Source organism: Mustela putorius, unplaced genomic scaffold (assembly GCF_011764305.1).
Source record: "Mustela putorius furo isolate JIRA1106 unplaced genomic scaffold, ASM1176430v1.1 tig00000407_pilon_pilon_pilon, whole genome shotgun sequence".
NCBI classification, from domain to species: domain Eukaryota; kingdom Metazoa; phylum Chordata; class Mammalia; order Carnivora; family Mustelidae; genus Mustela; species Mustela putorius.
This window is the reverse complement of record NW_025421373.1, coordinates 8,323,856-8,344,201: the sequence shown is the minus strand read 5'-3', so window position 1 is coordinate 8,344,201 and position 20,346 is coordinate 8,323,856. Positions and strand designations below refer to the sequence as shown.

The 20,346-nt window shown below is 44.9% G+C and overlaps 1 protein-coding gene across 7 annotated transcripts in view; it reads right to left on the bottom strand.

Annotated features, from left to right (window-relative positions):
- The window catches only part of RAI14 (retinoic acid induced 14), a 144,483-nt gene that overhangs the window by 52,396 nt on the left and 71,741 nt on the right, over positions 1-20,346 (bottom strand). For 4 of the 7 annotated variants that reach the window (XM_004738051.3, XM_004738050.3, XM_004738049.3 and 1 more), the window contains exons 1-2: positions 1,524-1,666; positions 1,262-1,392 (exon numbers count right to left, since the gene is read on the bottom strand). In XM_004738051.3, the coding sequence (XP_004738108.2) occupies positions 1,262-1,392; positions 1,524-1,577 (185 nt within the window). In that variant the 5' untranslated portion in view covers positions 1,578-1,666. Of the gene's footprint in view, positions 1-1,261; positions 1,393-1,523; positions 1,667-20,346 lie in introns of those variants that run through there. The other 3 variants (XM_013052040.2, XM_004738048.3, XM_045079458.1) reach the window with 1 other exon arrangement.

Sequence of the window (20,346 nt, the reverse complement as noted above, 5' to 3'; positions counted from 1 at the left end):
TGCCTATAGCTATGAGGTGCCCCTTTCCTAATCTCCTGGAACGGTTCCGCCTGCGATCATAATGGGCCCTAGAAGCAGCGCTCCACCTTGGAGGGACAAGTGATTAGGAACAGAAACCCCAGCTTCCTTGCCCCTTGGGTTGGGTAACTCTCAGGCATATCTGGAACCTGGGTATGAACACTAGTTCTGCAAGGGGCCAGAGAGTCAGTATGCTGAGGTTTGTAAGCCTTAACTCCTCCGATCTGCCTTTGCAGGACAGAAGCAACCACGGCCAATGCTACGTAATGGATTTGGCTCTATTGCGCCCCCCAAAAAACTTTATTTACAAAAACAGACTGTAGGCCAGAGGCTAACCCCTCCTCTGAGTCTAAAAAGAGACTCCCAAAGGTCTTAGCAGGATGGGGTTCCAGCTGCCCATAGCACGAGCCCGTCAGTAACAAACCATTGGGCTTTCAGGCCTTCCTGTGTGCTCCTGGGAGCGCTGGCTAGAGAAACAGCTCACACTCAAATCTTTGTCTCAGAACCTGCTTTTGGAGGTGCCTAACCAAAGTCAGGATCTTGTTTTATATTCAGAATGACCCTAGTGGTTAGATATTATCATCTCCCATTGCAACTGAATAAATTAAGATTCAAAGAGTTCATGACTCATGAGTGACCAAGTCCAGATTAGAAGTCGGCTTAGCTACAAAGTCAATGACCTCTCTACAGTATGACCAGAGTAAGCACGGATACAGATAAACACACACGCGCGCGCACGCGCAGACACACACGCACACCCCTTAATCAAATCTGTAATTCTAATTATGGCAGGCAAGAGTACCAGCAACGGCAAAGTATAATGCAAAATTCACACGACTCATGTAATCACTGATCAACATTAAGGAAGGGGTTTTAAAAGAAGTAACAATATAAATAATAAGGCCTGAGGGCTATGAAAAAATTACCCTCTTTTATGCTGTTTCTAATGTCGGACAGAATTCCTTCCCCACGTATCACTTGGTTCTATTTCGTCTCTGGTGCAATCTTTGGTTACACCTGAAAACAAACATAGCCACTGACGGTAAAGCCCAGTGTGCAATTTGGAACTTGAAAATCTCCTCCTACCCATTTTAACATGAGGGGTAGGAACCGGAGACGACAGTCATTTCACAAAGTCTCCGTCAAGGCATTTGTGAAGTTCCCTCATGGATCCCAAGGACTCCAGAGAACACTCTCGAGAAGCCAGAATCGCTACAGTTAGCAACCAATCTTTTGAGCTTACGCGGTCTTGCCCTCGCTGTCGTGCTTGGTGGCACTGGCCCCCTTCTTGCCCAGCAGGGAGGCCACCTTCTCGGGATCCCCATTCTCCACAGCCTGCAGCAGCCGGTCATCATTCTTGTTCCACTCGTTGGTCTGCGGAGCAAAGGGGAGACGCAGAGCTAGTGAACAACAGTGGCCGCAGTCACACTGACCAGCAGGACCCCAGTGCTCCCGGTCCCCACCCTCCCGTCACTGAAATCAAAAGCTGTCCCCAAATCGGATACCTTCCCCTTCACTGGGGAGACATTCAAGAAGACCGGTTTCCCAAAGGAAAACATTAGTGGAACAGCAGCTGGTCAGCAAACCCTGAAATAAAGCCCCTTCTTCTCAGTGAGGCTGGGAAAATGAAGCCACTCGAAAAGACCTCGAGGCAAGTTTACACATTAGCTTGTTTGCAGCTAAACTCTGACAGCTGGCTCCTCAGGATACTGGCCTTTGACCCCGGGCCACAGCTCACTGGGCCCACGGTGTTACAGAACCAAACCGGCCCACAGCCCAAGGTTACACACAGGGTTTATTTACACACAGCTCTTCGCCTGCTTTCATTGCCACTCTTTCTGGCCTGTTCCCTGGGCCTTGACTTTTGAGCTGCATAATGATTTTAAGTAGCTATCCGGGCTACCAACTCAACAAAGTATCATCAGAAACAAAACTTCAGGGCGCCTGGGTGGCTCAGTGGGTTAAGTCTCTGCCTTCAGCTCAAGTCATGATCTCAGGGTCCTGGGATGGAGCCCAGCATTGAGCTCTCTGCTCAGCGGGGAGCCTGCTTTCCCCGGCCCTGCCTGCCTCCCTGCCTACTTGTGATGTCTCTGTCAAATAAATAAATAAAATCTTTAAAAGAAAAACAAACAAACAAACAAACAAACAAAAGAAACAAAACTTCTTCCTGAGTGACTTCTTAAACATCAAGTGGCTTGGAGCAAAGCCTCCACCAATGCCAAGCCCAAGCCTCAGACAGAATCATTCTGTGAACCACAGCAACAATAAAGCTTTCATGTGCATAAAAACCGGTTTTTACTCTTACAAAGGAAAAGAGGAGATCTCCATACAAGAGCAAATGGGCCTTGAGTAGAAGAAGGCCAGGAAGTTTCACATGTGAAAAGGAAGCAGTGAACCACTGAAGCCTTTGGAACAGAGGAGAGAATAAAATCAGTCACTGAAGAAGAGTCATGGGGAGGTGCAGGAGGTATACAGGATTAATTCAGGGAGATGAGATCCTGGGGCACATTTTGGGGCCTCTGGGTCACTCTGCAGGCCGGCCTGCCCTCCAGATCTCTCCTAGTTAAGCCTACTTTCCAGCCCCCCTTGCTGTGGATACCAGCACCCTTAGGGAGATTCCTTCACCCTCCCTAGAACTTTCTGCAGGGCTCTCTTGCTTCCTCATGACCTCTTAAGATCAAAAACCTCCAGGCATTTCATTTTAAAGGTTTGCCCATGGACCACTGCATGGAAGCCGATGGAGGAGATACTAGAAATTTAACAGTTAACAAAAAGGAAATTTTACAGGACTACAACCTTCCATGGCCCAAGCAGCATGTTCCCAATCTCTGCACTGATATAACTGGGAAACCCAACAGGGCTCCACTTTCTGAGACAGCAAAGGTGGGTCTACAAGATGTCCCAGACACCCCTCCAACCCCAGCCTTAAAGAAAGCCACAGGTCATGGAGGAGTAAAACAGAGGTGCACAAGGTTAAGGTAAGGAATCTGTTTTGAGGCTCAGGACTGGGCCCTTCCCATTTCTCAGGACTCTGTCCTCCCCAGAGCCACCACTGAGTGCGAGAACATAAGAATGAGGAAATAGGTTGATATGAAAATCAGAAGTCTGTCCTCTAGGCTGCATGAACTAGATTGATACATCCATGCTATGGACGTTAAGTCACCCCAAACCTCTCAATGTTGGGTCGGGGGGCTCCGGGAATGCAGGATGAACAACAGGAATGACTGCTGGGGCGCAGTCGTCCAGCCTCTCCATCCCCCCAGCCCTTTTCCTTAACCCTTGACTCTCCTACCAAAATGATGTATGCCCAGGTCACATCTCCATAGGTAACCCGATACCTAAGCAAGAAACAGAAGTATCAGGACCCCCAACGCCATACCCTCCAATCACCAAATACCCTACCATATATGGACGTGGACCCATGCCCTACCTTGGCCCGATAAAAGACCCCCGCCAACTTCCTCAACTTCCCCTTTCCTAGTCGTGGAACCTCGCCCAAGAGTGCCCACCTCCTCCCAGCACGACTTTCCTGGCTCCCCTTCTCCCGAGCCCTGAAACTTCGCCAGAGAGTGCCTTAAATAAATCTTGCCTTGAGCTGACCTTGCCTGGTGTTGTGTTTACCTCACCTGCGAAACTTTATACTCAGTGCCTCAGTTTCCCAGGGCTTTGGACCAGATGACTAATCTGATTCAAGCTCAAAATGCTTAATCTATAAATGCCCCCCAACCAAACTTTGCTGAAGATTATTCTAGAACAGTATTGTCTTGGTTCATGGAAATGTTTTATATCTGTACTGGATGAACTAATAAGCAAGTTATCCTCACCCAGAGAAGATTTTGTTCCTCAGGGGACATGTGACAATCTAGGCAGACATTTTTGATTGTTGTGACTAGATGCTCCTTGCCTCTACTAGGTGGGGTGAGGGATGCTGCTAAACATTCCACATGGCATAGGATGGCCCCCACCCCACCCCAGCAAAGAATTATCAGGCCCAAACGGTCAATATCACATTAGCCACATGCGGCAGCTGAGCAGTGGAAATGTGACTTGTGTATCTAAGGAATTGAATGGTTAAGTTTAGACTTCAAGTGCCAGTAGCTGGAGGCTATCATATAGGACAGCGCAGCTCTACATGACAGCTCTCTAAATATTTTTAATAAGTTAAGAACGCATCTATGCCAATGTCATCCACACTTCTGCAACTATCAATACACTCACAGAGATGACATTAGGTTTTATCTTCAATGATAAACCAGACATACTACTGCAGAAGAGCAACAAAACATACACTGCCTCAAGCACGGGCCTTTGTTGGTAGAATGCGAAGTTTTACTTAAGAGCAAAACGTAGCAAACACCAAGAAACAGACTGACACCAAGAAACAGACTGAAGTTTATTTCCCCCAGACAGCATTTGACAAGCCAAAACAAAACAAAAATTCATCAAAGTACATTCAGGACCAAAGGTTCCTATCTACATGATCCCAAAGCCACATTATTAGTGCTATCTTTAAATCCTTCCCTAATTTCAACTGACCAAATTAAAACTGGATTGGGAAGATCAAAAGGATATTAAGCCTCAGAGGATATGACCAAAAGTACTTAAGCAAAGAAAGGCCACATGAAAGGATTTTCCTTTTCAGTGCTGCTAAGGCACTCAACTCGGGTAAAGAAAAATCTGGTTCTACGGATTCCCTAAAATTAGTTACATGTGGATATTTAGAGAGTTGTTTCTAGAGGGCACAGCAAGAAAGATGCCCCCCACCACCACCTCCGGAGGACAAGGTCAACGGCACATCCCTTGAGATCTAAAATCCTTCTCTTTTATCTAGTTTCTCCTGATTGCAGGCCAAAAGTTACTTGTCTGTTAGAACAGATGAGATGGACAGAACATGGCTACCCACACACAAAGATTTAATAAATAATCCACACCACCGTTCAACATGTCTGTGCTGCAGATGGGGTTCATGGTAAGTGGCAGGAAGGAAACGGATGCTATACATATTGGCCTTAGAGTCTGAGCCAAGAGAACAGTTCAAAACAAACCAGGAAGGCAGGAGCAAACCTGAGGAAGAACTGGGGGAGAACATAGACCACTGGATGGGAAATGAGAAAGAAGAGTTTACTGTTAATTTTTCCAAGTATGCTAAAAGTGGAGGCAAAAAGGATCCCAGCTTGTCCTCTAACCCTCTAACCTCTCTCTAACCCTCTAACCTCTCTCTAATCTCTAAATCCAGATTTTGAAATGACATTACCCAGACTGTCAGCCAGCACTCACAAGCAGGTGACGTTAACATGACTGAGCTCTCTAGTCCTGGGCCAGGTGAGCAGTGATACTCATAGGCATTCTGATATGCACGGGCTGTACCATGTTTCTTCCAGAAAGCATGGCTTTCAAGGTGCTATCACCTTCTTCTCCTAAACCCGTCCGTGGAGATTATCCCTGTATTTTCTCCCATAAAACCATTCTACCCAGTGCTGCATTCCACACCAAAAATTCCATGGCCATCACAAGATGAGATAAAACAGATGTTTAATAAATACTTTTAATGTCTGTGCTCTGTGAGAATCCAGAAGCAAATTCTTCTCTTCCCTCTATTCCTCTGCTGAGTGATACTAAACTGAAACCAAGCATCAAAAGTTATCTTGGCCAATCTACTGTCTCACAGGAGGGCTGGCCAGAGTAAGGTTGTGATATTGTATTATGAGAATAATAGGTTTGGTTCTGCCCCTGGTTCCTAGCACTGGAGCTTCTAAAATCCATGAATTTCCCAAATGATAGGGGCAAAGTGTATCTTTTGTTATTCATAATAAGCCCCCTTACATGAGCTAATGGTATTAGGGGCTGGAAGCCCCTAAATAGCTTCAGGATGGGGACTGGTTGGCAGGGGAATCAGCCATGTTTAATTAGAGGGTTAGAACTCTGAGCCCTAACTCCACCTCCAGGTTAGAGACTGAGTCAATCAGCAATGGCCAATGACTTAATCCATTATGACTATAAAATGGAACCTCCAGAAAGACTTAACCCACTCTGAAGCCAGAGGGTTGAACTTCGAGGTTGGTGAACACATTGAGGCGCTGGGGGGACGATGACGCTGGAGAGGGAGTAGAAGTGTTGCACGTATGCACCCACACACACATCTCCATCTTGCCCTGTGCGTTTCTTCCATTTGGCTGTTCCTGATTGGTATTCTTATGATAAACTTAGTAATACTAAGCAAAGTGCCTGAGTTCTGTGAGCCATCTCACAAATGATCAAATCTGAGGAGTGGGCTGTGGGAACACCCCCCCCCCCACCACCAACAACAACTTTATAGCTAGCTGTTCAAATGTCCAGTTGGCCAGGGACTTGCAAACAGTATTTGAAATGGAAGCAGTTTTGTGGGACTGAGCCCCTTAACTTGGGGTCTGACGATACTGTAAGGTCATTAGTGTCAGAACTGAAGTGCACTGCTGGGACACCTTGTTGGTGCCGAAAGAGTTGGAGGATTGGCTGTGGGTACAGAGAAAACCATTTGGTGTCAGAAGCAGATCATATGATAGGTGAAGTTGGAAATTTTGCCATAACAACCCAACGTAATTCATTCATACTCTAGAATCGGGACAGGTTTCTAGAGCCCATCACCACACAAACATCCCATTCCCCCCTCACCGCTTCCCATGGAAATCCCCTCCTTTAAGTGGCACTCCCTCCCACAGAGCTGCTTAGCTCTGCCTCCATCCACACTGGGTTCCTGGTACCCTCAGAATGGTGCTATCAACCTGCAAGCGGGTTCATCCCACATCTACAAAAAATGAGCTTGGAGAAAAACAGCAAACATCAGATGCTATCATATTTAATTAAGTTAAATGTTTTATGAGAGTTTTGATAATGTATACATCCTGGGTGGTGACATAAAATATATATTTGTACTGGGGACTCCCGAGAAAACACATCGGATGCCACTGCTTTAGAATGTTCTGTCATGCCATCCGCCTATGAAAAGGTTTCCTTCTAAAGCCTACCTGGAGCCCTGCAGGCTCTTCAAGCCCTAGGTGGTAGTCTCTGTCTGCTTCTCCCCTCCATGATGTCTCAGCGGGCCACCTACTCAGCTGCCTGAAGCCCACAGTCTAGACTCGGTGAAATATTGTGTCCTTTGTTCCAGAGCTCAGTGCCTGCTTGTTTTTGTTTCCCTGTCTTTGCCTCCCTGAAGGCACTGACAACAGCCTTTATTTCTTGCCCCTCTGGTACCTAACACATGCTCGGTACGTGTTGCTGATTTTAGCTGGAATACCCTCCTCTTCCTTAACCTAAATCTCTCTTGTCTTAGCAATTTTTTTCTTTTTTTTTGCAATTATTAAACTTTCATTCTTTAGCAAACAACTATTCATGTTTTGGGTATTTTTTTTTTTAATAGGCTAAATAAATCCAACTCCCTTAACTATTCTACTCCCTTAAATATTCTAAAGTCAATTGTCCAATATTTTAATCATAGGTACACTTTTTCCGAGCCTCTTCATAACCACGGGCCAGGTCTTATCAACTCATCGGGGTGAACCCACTGTCTCCCAGTCACGAGAATCACCCATGCCTCCTCCTGGAGACTCCTCCCGAGATCTCAGTCAGTACCCTGAACTCAGGTTCAAGTGTGCTCTTTGATTCTTAGTCCAAGTCTGGGAACAAGTGGAAATTATGCAAAGGCTACCCACAGAAGCATGAAGAAAGGGGGTGGGAGACAAAAAGAATTCTTTTTTTTTTTTTTTTTTAAAGATTTTATTTATTTATTTGACAGAGAGAAATCACAAGTAGGCAGAGAGGCAGGTAGAGAGAGATAGAGAGGAGGAAGCAGGCTCCCTGCTGAGCAGAGAGCCCGATGCAGGACTCGATCCCAGGACCCTGAGATCATGACCTGAGCCGAAGGCAGCGGCTTAACCACTGAGCCACCCAGGCGCCCGACAAAAAGAATTCTTTACTTTCTCCTTGTAGGACTAAATATTTTGTCTCTCACAAAAGCTTAATACATATTATGCTTTCCCTGAGAGTCGCACATGCACCTTGTGTCTAAGATGTGTAGAAGAATTTTAACAAAGGCATTACTCATAACAGGCAGAAATGAAAAATAATCAAATGTCCAATAACAGAAGAAACATTAAAACCTATCAAGCAACAGAAGGAACAAAGTACAGCAGCACACAACAGGGACGGAGAAAAAAACAAGATGGCTGAAAGAGCACGACGTAGAACACTACAGTCCGCTATATGGAGACGTGGGTGACAACAGGGAAGACAGAGCCCTCTGGTTAGGGATGCGTGCTTGGAGGGTAAACCCGATGAAGAAAAGCAAGGACGAGTCTGCCTTAAGAGTCAGAATAGGGATTGGAAGGGAGGCCATCTGAGGAGGGAGGGACACCTGGGAGTATCCTAGGGTCCTGTGCTCTAGCTTGTGACCTGGTTAGTGGTTCCACAGAGGTTCACTTGTTAAATGCTACATTCTTGTTTCATGCACCTATCTCTATATGTGATTTATTTCACACACTCGCGCACGCGCACTGTTTAGAAAGAAGGCTTGCGGTTCACTTTCTGGTCAAATCAACAGAGCGCGGAGTGCCTCTGGACAGTCTGTGTTCTACGCACGTGGTTTCCTCGTGTCTAAAAAGGAAGGCAGCAGCCTGGAGCCAAAATCTGCTTCTGGAAGAGGTCTCCCCGATCCCTTTGAGAATCTGCTCAAATTACGGGCTCTTCTCAGAATAAGGCACAAACACGCCAGAGCTCGCACACAATTCATAAGGGTCTTTGGCTTAAATCCTTATCCCCAGTCCACCAATAAGCGAAAGTCCAGAACTGCTGGTGTAGAATGAGAAACGGCTTCAGAGGTTAGTGCTTTTGAGCTGGAATCCCAGCTCCCCACCTCCCACCTAAGTGATCTTGAGCAGGTTATGCGCGTTTCCTTACCTGCAAAATGGGAGGATCTCGCTTCCTTGCAAATTATCCCGAGAATTAAATGTACATGAAGGGCCTGGCACAGACTAGGAACTCCAAAAATGGTGACTATTATTATTGAAATAGATCTTCTGTGCTGTTTCTTTGTGATTCATGCTCTATGAATCTTTTAATATTTACAGCTTAGAACTGATGGTCCATTACCCTTTCAGAGGCAGGTAATGCCTTCGTGCAAATTTAAATTTGTAAATTTTCTACTGCAGTTCCTAAAAATAACATTTTAAAGGGCCCTAGAGAAAACATTCGCAGACATGAAATTAACTATCTTATTGAACATGGCTCAGCTTTCCAGGAGACTGTTTAAACAGATGCTAGTTCAACAGAGCACATTTAGGCCATATTTGCAAGTTCAGGAAGCCATATGTTATGCTGCAGAGACATGTGTAATGTGTCAGCTATGAAGGGCAGCACGTGGGAAAGGCAGACCTTACCTACAGTGTAAGCTCCAGACATTCCTGCTAATTTATCACAAATGAGATTTTCAATGGCTGGCCTCTAAGTTTCCTATTCATCAAATCATTTCCAAATGACACTACTTGCTTACAAGTTTTCTCTCGAAGCTCGGCCTTTGGAAAGCCTTGCCTGCCTCCTGCAAAGATAGCAGACACCATGTCGACCGCGTGATGAACGCTGAGGCTTTGGTGACTGGCAATGTCTGCGGTCAGCCAGACATGGCATCACCTTCTTTTATTTTGGTTTAATCATTAGGAAGTGAAAAACCAGTGGAAACTCACTGGTCACAGACATCTGGCTAGTAGGCAAGTTTGAGTTTGGAATAGGTCAACCCAACCAAAATAATCCAGGGCACAGAGCAATCTCAGAAGAGAAAGAGTTTCTTTGACTTTCTGTAGGAAAGACACTAAAACCCTAATCATCACCAATTAGCACAGCTCCTGTTGTATGGCTGTGCTTTGGGAGCCATCTGGACAAGCTTATTTGAGAGATTATCTTTGGAAATGATGCATTTTTCTCCCTCTAGTTTACGAAGTGCAGACTATTTTGCCAATATAATCAGAAAGATGAAAGTTACACAAAGTAGACCGTGTTTTCACTAGAAAGTTTTCAGATTAGTACCATCCAGAGGGAAAAAAGGAAGAAGAAAGAAGAAAAAGAGCACATCTTCATATTTTAGGACAGAGGACAAGAAACCAGCAAGCCACAGGCCCGATGATATTTTCTCATCAATTGTATAGAAAATTCCATAGCTGTTACATTCATTCATTCACCCAACAACTATTTTGTACTTTTTAAATAGTTGGCATAGTTCTTCCTGAATTTTCCATGTAGATAAAGTAAAGCAATGTGAGAAATATGTCAACAAGACAAAACAGGATATGAGAATGATAAAGTGAGCCACACCGTGAATCACAACAAAAGAAGGGAGGGTCTTTTCATGTAGGCAGATAGGGAAGGCTTTTTTAACTGGATAATGAACTATGCCTTGCAGTGGGTAATATTTAGGTTAATGGAGAGAAGACAAGAAATAATGATTGAAAAATACAAGAGATATTCAGTAAACAGTGAGTTGATCCAAGAGAGGCCTTGGAATCAATGGAACAGCAAGAAAATGTCCAGTCCATCATGACATAAACACTAGACCATTTCACAGAGCCCAGCAGTTTCATAAAGAACTTTCCAATCATGTTAATCACTTCAGACCAATACTTATGAAGAAGTTCATCTAAAATGGGTTGGCCCTCTCCCCACACCTCTACTTTAGATTATTCACACACACAGGTCACTCGTCTCTGTCACCCACCCTGAAATCCATCCCCTTTCCCTCAATGGACTGCGTCAGTGATTCCTGAGGTCTTTCCACACAAACACTAAATTCTGTGTCTTGGACATAATGCATAATTCTAAGCACCTCCATCCAGATACAGGCTGGTCTCTCTGCCCCACCCCTTCACCAGGTACCCTATTCCCACTTCCCATTGCTCCTAGCTCTTCCTAGCCACCTGGACCAGGTTAGTTCCTCTTGTTAGGCTCACTCATGCTTCTCTTCCACAGCACTCAGTAGAACTGTAATTAAGTAGTATTTCTGAAGTATCTTTAGAGGTCTGCAGACCATCCCCCACTCACCAGAGTAGGAGTTCCAGGGCATGGCCAATGGCCAGCATCTGTCTTGTTCACCACTAAACCCCTGGCCTCCTGCCCACCCATCGCCTGCCAGATGGTAAGGGCTCAATTCAGAGCTGTTTGTTGAACAGCTTTGTTTTCCCCCTACTTCTTAGGAGCCACTGTAGATTAAACCCTTCTCCACTGATGCCTTTGTCCCAGTCTACAAATGTCCCGAAAGTCTCCACAATCCTATCAGATTCATTTCTTTGACTACGCTGACCAATGTTAAAATGTTATATTTAAAAATCATGTCACAAGCTATAGTGAGCGCTGTGAACTGTGTAAGACTGATGAATCACAGATCTGTACCCCTGAAACAAATAATACATTATCTGTTAATTAAAAAAAAAAAAATCATGCTACAAGAGGTAAAAGCAGTCTCAAGGGGGTGGAGGTAAGTTTGGCGATAGGTCAAATCACCTTTATCTTTCAGGGGAAAAAATGATTCTAACCAAGTCAACGGAGTTGAAGCACTCATTTATGTGGTGTTTGGGGGACTGCAAGAGGCCAGAAACTCTGGGAAGTCCTCGACAGAGAAAGATGGATATGCAGTAACCTCAGCTCTAAAGGAGTTCACAACTTTTTTTTTTTTTTTTTTAAACAATTGTATTAATTTGAGAGAGACCAAGATGCGGTGGGAGAAGAAGTCCACTTGTTTTCTGGCTTCTGTTTTCTTGGGGAACCAAGAGGTGAAGTGTGTGGGGTCCATGGTGGGCGACAAAGCTGGAACGATGTTCCCAATAGGCTTGAGGGGACTGTTGAATGAGAAAGAAAACCCACTTGAAATGAATAAAGGGGTTTTCCAGCAGTCCCGGAAGTCCAGCCAAGAGTGGGAATGGCAACTCCATGCATAACCCAACTGGGGACTGCTGTGTGCTTTTCCCCTGGAAGCCCTGGGAAGGACAGGAACAAGGGGTGGTTAGCTTGAGGACTGAAGACTAGAAAGATGGGTGAGGCAGACATTCCGGGATCAAGAGCACAGGGGGTGCCGGTGAGCAGATATGTGAAGTGACTGTGGGAGCAGGGATAAGAATGAGGTCTAGGAGTCACAAGGTTGGAGAGCGAATGGGTCGTGCCTTATAAATGGCTTCATGGGATTTGCTGAGTTTCTGCTATGTGCCCCTCCCTTCCAGGGGCCATAAGGAACGGATTTAAGTCATTATAATCACGTACACTGGGTTGAATCGTGTCCTCACACAATGCTCATGCCCTCCCTGAACTTCAGGGTACAGCCTTACTTTGAAATAGGCTCTTTGCACACGTAATCAAGTTAAGATGAGGTCATCGTGGGTTAGGGCGGGGCCCACGTCTGGTGAAAGGTGTCTTTCTAAGGAGAAAGAGAGATGAAGACAGGAGACAGAGAGGAAGGCCAAGTGATGCCAGAGACACAAATCCGGAATTTGGTGCCATCAAGCAAGGACTGCTGGAGAGCACCAGGGGCTAAAGAGGCAAGGAAAGCGTCTTCTCAGAGCCGTTAGTGGGCGTACGGCCTTGCTGCCACCTTGACTTTGGGTTTCCAGCCTCCATTTAACTGACAAGGAAACTGAAGTCCAGAAAACAGAAGAATTTCACCCAAATTTACAAGGCCAGAAAGTAAAAGAGTCAAAATTCAAAGCCCAGACCTTCGGTGCCCTTTCTACTTCAGTGCTGCCCCTCGCCCCCACCCCTAACCCCCTCCTCCCGATGCCCATCACACGGAGCAGGGCCAGGCAGAACAAACTTCACAGTGTGGTGGGCTGCATGTGCCCGAGGGCAAGACCACAGTCTGGTGACACTGCAACCAGGAACTCTGGGCTTTGAGTCCCTTGTAAATGCAGGAACCACCTCTAAAGCAGACATTATTATGAAATCTGTAGTCCTACAAAAGCATTTAAAGGAGGATTATTTACTTTGGAAGCATGTTCACAGAAAGACCTCCTTGAACAGTAAGCTCTTTCATGATTTTAATAGAGTTTATTATATAATCATATATAATACAGGTCCAGGTGTATTATATAATCACATATAGGATAGGTATGGACACACATAAATGGGATTTGATTGATGGAAAGAAATACTCACTGCTTAAAGGGCAGTACGTGTGTAAAAATGACCATCTCAAGGCCAGAGCAACAGGATGCTTGGAGACATGTGTGGCTAGAATTCAAGCAAACATCGTAAGTACTTTCCGCATGTTTTTGAGCTTGATAAGCAGCCACAACCCCAGAGCTTTGCTCTTTACCCAAGTGGAACCAGACAGATTTCACAGATGAAATGATTTCATTCACAAAGTCTTAAGTCAAACGCTTAGATGCACGTCAGGTATATGAACGGCCAGGGTAGAGGATCGGGGTGATCTCTGGTCCTGATCATGCCCAGGTGTCATTCTACAAGGCCACACATCAGACTCCCCAACGTCTCTTTGAAAAAAATATGAATACAAACTTTAAAAATGCTCTGTGGGATTCTGTTCAGCCAGAACTTTTCTTCCTGTTACAACAACAAAGATGACAAACCAGCCTGACACTAACCAAGTTGGCATCTGTTAAAATGCTGAACTAGACAAGACAGTGAATCAACAGTCCTATCTTTCTGCATGTCCACTCTTAATAAGCATCCACGGGCAATCAAGATGCCCCCCTGCAGAGAGAAATGGGCCTGAACCAAGCTCCCTGCACCCTCCTTCAGATGAGCCCCTCAGCCCGATGCCCCTGCCTCGGTTAGCAGTGCGGGCACCCAAGCCATAGGGCCCCTCTTCTCTCCCTCCACCTCTCCAGTCCATCAGCTGCTACGGCTGCCCTCCTGGTTCCCTTGCACTGACCTGGTTTCCATTCCTATGGCCAATGCCTTCACTCCACCTCCTCCACCTCAATACCCTTTGGGTTCGGACTTTTGCCAGGCATCATGCTAGACACTTAAGATGGGGCTCTCCTCTTTCCCAAGCTCCTGGGGCACATGGACAGGTTCAGAGCACCAGGAGAGGTTCTGACATTAATCCTGGTTTATCAGAGACACTTCAGTAGCCTTCCCCTCCCCCCACCTTTCCTTTAGGGCTCTTTATAAGCCACTTCAGAAGATTATCCTACTGTTGAGATGATCCCACAGATGCTGAGTTAACAGAAAGTACTGGATCAAAGTCTGAGAGCAGGAGTGAAGCCAGGTCACCACCAAAAAAATTCCCAGCAGAATACTATAAAAAGAAAATGAGCCCTTTTTAGTAGCCTTGAATTCTTTACATTTCAGTTTAGGAACATTAGCTATTGGTGTTTTTAATAAAACATTTGTCTTTCTAATTATAGGTATTAAAATAAATATTTACATTTGAATTTAAGATAATCAAGGGAGATTTTGTTGATCTAATTTCTCTAACTGCCTGTGGAAAACAAATCACGGATGTCAATCCTTTGAGGTGTATCTGTGTCCCATCTCCTTGACTCTGAGCTGACTCGCTAACAGAACATAGCTAAGATGACACTCTCTGACTCTCAGTGATAGGTCAGAAAAGGCCATACAACTTGCAGCTGGCTTTCTGGGAATGGACACTCTCTCTCTGCCGACTGTCACGCTGTGAGACAGCCAAAGCCAAGTGCAAAGCCATACACAAGCGTCCCAGGTTGAGTGCACCATCTGACCGTCTCAGCCCTGCTGCCATATATGTGACTAAAGAAGTGTCCATCCCGATGACTCTAGTCCCCAGGCTGCAAGTGACCCTCAGGATTCAACCTGAGTCCCCATCTGAGTCCCCATCTGAGTCCCCGACATCTTCAAGTACAGACCTTCCTGCTGCCGCTCGGGCAGCCTGTCTGAACACGTGACCCATCACCTGTGCGCGTAACGCAAAAAAGTTTTCGTGCCATTGATTTCCAGGTCATTTGTGACACAGCAACAGTAACTGGGACCTTCTTTGTCCAATATTCTTCCAATTTAAGCAGAAGAAGGCTATTTCTAGGCCAGCAGCCATGCTGTGTTGTACTAAAACTGTGGTTTCATCCTTAGTTCCTGGACTCCTGTCCTGGTTCTTTAGTTCTCTTCTAAGTTCAAAGCTTAGCCATCCTTCTGCTCCTGCGAGCGTGGAGGAGGTGTTATGGGTCTTTCTCCTCCATTTGGGTCTCCCGCTCTCTTTCCTACGTGGAAAGCGCGCCAACAAACAGGACTCTCAAGGTTCTTGATTCCTGGAACCCTGCCCCAGCGCCAAGGCTGCCTCTGCAGGCTCCCAGCAGCCCAGGCCCTGTTTGATTTGCGCGGCTCTTTTATATTCAGATCTAGCTACCTGCCTGTTTTTGTAGATTCCAGCGGATTCACATTACTCCTTTGCTTTAAAATGTTTAAATGAAGAAACTATTTGGTGCCCAGAGCATCTGTAAAGTTAATGAGCGCGGAGGCAGGAGAAGCGATGCCCTAGAAGGAACAGGGGCGCCACGGCTCCGCATCCCAGCTCTTCCTCCTGTCTGTAGTCATCCACCGCCAAAAAAAAAGGTTCTGCGTGGTGGAAGCTTTCAGTGCGTGACTGCAGGCAAGCCGGCTCGCTATGCTGGACTCCTTTTCCCATCCCGAAAGCAGGCATATTAATTGTTGGCTTGTTTAACCTGATGAGGTATGAGAGTAAGCTATGCTTTGTTTTGGCTTTATTTTTTATTTAAAAAATGTAGACCCTCCTTACTCCTTGGGGGTGGGGGGAGAAATGGGTAAAAGGGGGCATACTTTTTTTTTTTTTAAAGATTTTATTTATTTATTTGACAGAGAGATCACAAGTAGGCAGAGAGGCAGGCAGAGAGAGAGAGAGGAGGAAGCAGGCTCCCCGCTGAGCAGAGAGCCCGATGCGGGACTCGATCCCAGGACCCTGAGATCATGACCTGAGCCGAAGGCAGCGGCCTAACCCACTGAGCCACCCAGGCGCCCCCCTTTTTTTTTTTTTTTTTAAATAGAAAATCAATAACCTCTTCACTGGCCTTTCTGTTTCCAGTTACCCCCACTTCCTTTCTCCCTTCTCCTTCCTCTCTCCCATCCCTGTCTCCCACTTCCCTGCTAATTAAAGCCTTTCGCCTGCCACTCTAGCTCACTTTCCTATATAAAGTCAGCTATGGCTGTCCCTGGCCAACAGGAGACCCCATGTTTTTTAGTGCACCCTCCTACACACAACTCAAGACTTTTCTTAATCCAGTTTCAAATCTTAAATTCCACTCTGCTCTGCTCCCCCCACCCGAGCCCCTGCCATACCCCACACTAAAGCTTGGAGCTTTAGCCATCTCCGATTCCTCATTTGTAAAAGAGAAGATAGCAGTACATTTAAAAATATTTGATTCCCCGAACAGATCATCTTTGAAGGCAGAAATTTTCATCATCTTCCAAAATGACTCCCCTAATAAATCTCTGAATATTCTTTAATGACTCAGTAATTAAAAAAGAACTTTCCTCCAACTGGAGGGGACCATCCATTTGTTCCAAATTCATCATTACTATTCCAAATTTCTAAAATGACTTAAATAATCAAAATACTACAGACATCTAAGCACACTTGTCTAATGTTATCAGAGGTTAATTTTAAGTAGTCTGGATATTTTAATATATTTGAGGCAAGAGACACCACTGATTTATTTATGCCAAAATACATAGTTCTCAAGAAAGGGCATATCTGTTATAGCCTTTCTACACTCCAATAATAGCAAGCCCAAAATAAACTCTAATATCCACCCACAGGGGAAAATATCTGGTTCCAAGAAGTTATTTCTTCCTGACATCTAAAGGCAGAGGGCAGCGTTTTTTAAGAGCTCAAGATGAGGGGCTATGATGTTTATCATCAGTCTGATTTCACTAAGGCATCACACGAACTTGTATCTAGATGGCCGTCTTGCACGGCCAGTCCCTGGAAGACATAGGGCTCCCAAGGAAAGCCCAAGAACATGTGACTCTGGAACTGCGCATTTCTTGGTAAGAGAAACAGAGAAACCCAAACTAAGGACACTAGCAAATACAGAAAACTTTGGAAAATTTAACAATGTTCCTATTTGTGAAGCCTCATTCATTACCCTTTTGGATACCACAAGGGACTCTCCTGAACTGTCTTGCCTTAGAATTTTATGACTGAGCTAGATGCCAAGTAAACACACAGAAAAATCACCGGAAGGGACCAACTTCAGTCATGCAATACTGGAATTCTACTGTGTCGTATTGGGCTATGGATTTTGACCTTAACATATAGGTCAAGAATCTGCAGTTTGAAAATATACCAAAAATAAATGAGTTCATTTATTATTTTTTTTTTTTTAAAGATTTTATTTGTTTATTTGACAGAGAGAGAGATTATAAGTAGGCAGAGAGGCAGGCAGAGAGAGAGAGAGAGAGAGGGAAGCAGGCTCCCCACTGAGCAGAGAGCCCGATGCGGGGCTCGATCCCAGGACCCTGAGATCATGACCTGGGCTAAAGGCAGAGGCTTAACTCACTGAGCCACCCAGGCACCCCGAGTTCATTTATTATTAAAACAATGAAATAATGGGGCACCTGGGTGGCTCAGTTAGTTAAGCATCTGCCCTTGGCTCAGGTCATGATCCCAGGGTCCTAGGCTGGAGCCCCATGTTGGGCTCCCTGCTCAGCGGGGAGTCTGCTTCTCCCTCTCCTGCTCCCCCTGCTTGTGTTCTCTCTCTCAAATAAATAAACTCTTTAAAGAAAAAAAAAAAACAATGAAATAAAAACACAGATGGTTTTGAAATTTTGAAGCTCCATTTTCCAGGATATGCTATATACAACTTACTACCACTTAAAATAATTTCTACTAAAAGTCACTTGGTGTAACTCTACTGGTGTCCCATAGAATATGAGTTCAGGGACAGGGCTCACAGGCCTTAGATCTGTATCCCAGGCATCTAGCACAGGATCTGATGTGGCCAGTGATGAATAAATGCTTCTCAAGTGAATGAGTGTTTGCCTAAGCAAAGATACCAGCAAAGCCCGGAGCTTTTTCAAAGATAATGTTGCTAGTAAAAATACTAAGGAAGTAGCCAGCTCTTCTGGTTCCCTCAAGGTAGTCTTTCCTCTTCTCCACTGCGACAATTTAAATGTTATCTTGACATTTTCCTCTTGACACCTCCCTGCACTGGCAGCCATCAGCCGCCTTCCTTCTCTCCATTCCAACAAATCCAAACTCCTTACACCATCAGATTTCCAATCTCAGTCCCACTTGTTGAAATGCAGAACAGCTCCGATCCACCTCGGAGAGCTTGGGCAAGTGACCTAAGCCCTGTGTGCCTCGACAGTAAGATAAGAAGTCATCAGAGTAACCTCTACCATAGAGTCATCGGGAGAGCTGAATGAATCCAATATCTGCTAACTATTCAGAACAGTGTCTGGCACGTGGTAAGCATTCAGTAAGTGTTAGCTAATGTGGTTATTATTCACACTCCTCAGGGAATGCCCACTGCTTTATTTTCAATAGTGGTTCTCTTCCTCTAGGATTGGCTGATGTTCACATTCACAGTATACGCCCAAGGCCAAGCCCAGATTTCCTGACTGGCTAAAGAACAGATGAGATCGGCTGCAGACTGTAGGCAATCCAGCAGTTCCAGCTGCAGATCTATTTGAAGCCAAGCTACCAAAGTGGTTTGGACCCTGGGAAAATGCATCAATGCCTTAAATATCTTGAGCGGCTTATCAGTTTCCTGTTAGAACGAACTGCAGCCTCTAAATGAAGGGAAAGCTTGTATCTGCACAGGAAACTATGGAAAGAGGATATCCACAAGCCAGACTTCAGGGAATTTCTTACAGATTTAGGCAGATCTGATAAGTCTAAGGAAAAGCCAAGAGGACCAAGGACAGATATCCCAGGAAAACTCTACTCCTAGTGCCCAACTCAGAGGGATCAAGGGTGATGGCAAGGGTGGGCCACCATGGAGTACCCCACGTGCTAACAAGACACTGAGGAATCACAAAGGACCAGCAGTGCAGGTATGTGTGGCCAGAGCCTAAGGAAGGCAACTGTGCCCAGCCCAGAAGGGGATGCTGCCCCAGTGAATTCCAAGCATCCACTGCCAGTGAACTTGGCATAGATCGGTTTCCTGTTGCAGTCAGCTGATCCATAACCTCCTTAAGCTATCAGACTTCCGAATGGCAAAGTGTAGACTGACAACTGTTAAGTTTCCTTTCTTTTTATTTTCTGGCCGGGGCTGGGGTGGGGAGAGGTCGGGGGACACTGAAATATTTGAACAGGAATCTTAAAATATCTGATAGAACCCATCTCTTCCCTCAGTTCCAGATGATCACAGCCTTCACTCTATAAATATTAGCTGAGAGAAACAGCACAGGCCCTAAGTAAAGCTCCCCACAGTCCACAGTCCAAAGGAAGAGAATGTCTTTGAGAATCAGAGCACATTTATTCCTGTGACAGAATGAGTCTTTAAGAAACCAGAGAGGTTTCCTAACGTGTGCTTTCAACTAGATTCAGGAGAAAAATAGGTCTATGAAATTTCCCAATAGAACAATCTGGAATCAAAGAAGACTACATGGAGATACCAAATTTAAAATGGGTTGGGAACAGGGAAGAGAAGACCAAAAAATCTAGAAGATTTGAAATTAAAGGAAAGGACAAACATAACTTGAAGGAAAAAAGACAGTAAGGAGGAGAGGAAAAAATATTTTAAAAGGATCCAGGCAACATAATGTATGTTGGAGAAATCTGAACAAAGTTAAGAAATAAGAGAATAAAAGCAAATTACCCTGAGCTAAAGAAAAGATTATCAAGAAAATGAAATGAGTCTCTAAGCAGTAGCTAGAATGAGTGAGAGGGAAGGCTGGGAGGGAAGAGACATTATCTGAAGACACATTTTGTTGACTTTTTTTTTTTTTAATATGAAGGATAGAGATAAAAAAAAAAAACCATTGGTATCCAGATAGAAACTGCTTATTTTCAAAGTCTCCCAAATCAGGCTGGCTCACATTTCTCCAAAACTCTGAATACCCAGAAGACAACGGACCACCACCAACAGAGTTCTGAGAGGAATCAAGCATCACAGAGCAATTTTATCTAACCTACCGTCCTTCAGCTGCGCAGAAAGCAGAAACACGTTCTTAAACACGCAAAGATCAAGAATACACTTACTTAAATGCTCCTGTAGAACTTTTCAAAGACATGGCCCAGTTAGCCAAGGTATGAATAAAGTAAGAATACAAAAATCTAGAAATTTTGGTTGACATAAATGTCATGTAACAAAGAAGAAGGTTGTTCATGTGACTATCAAACAATGAAGATGTAAACTATAC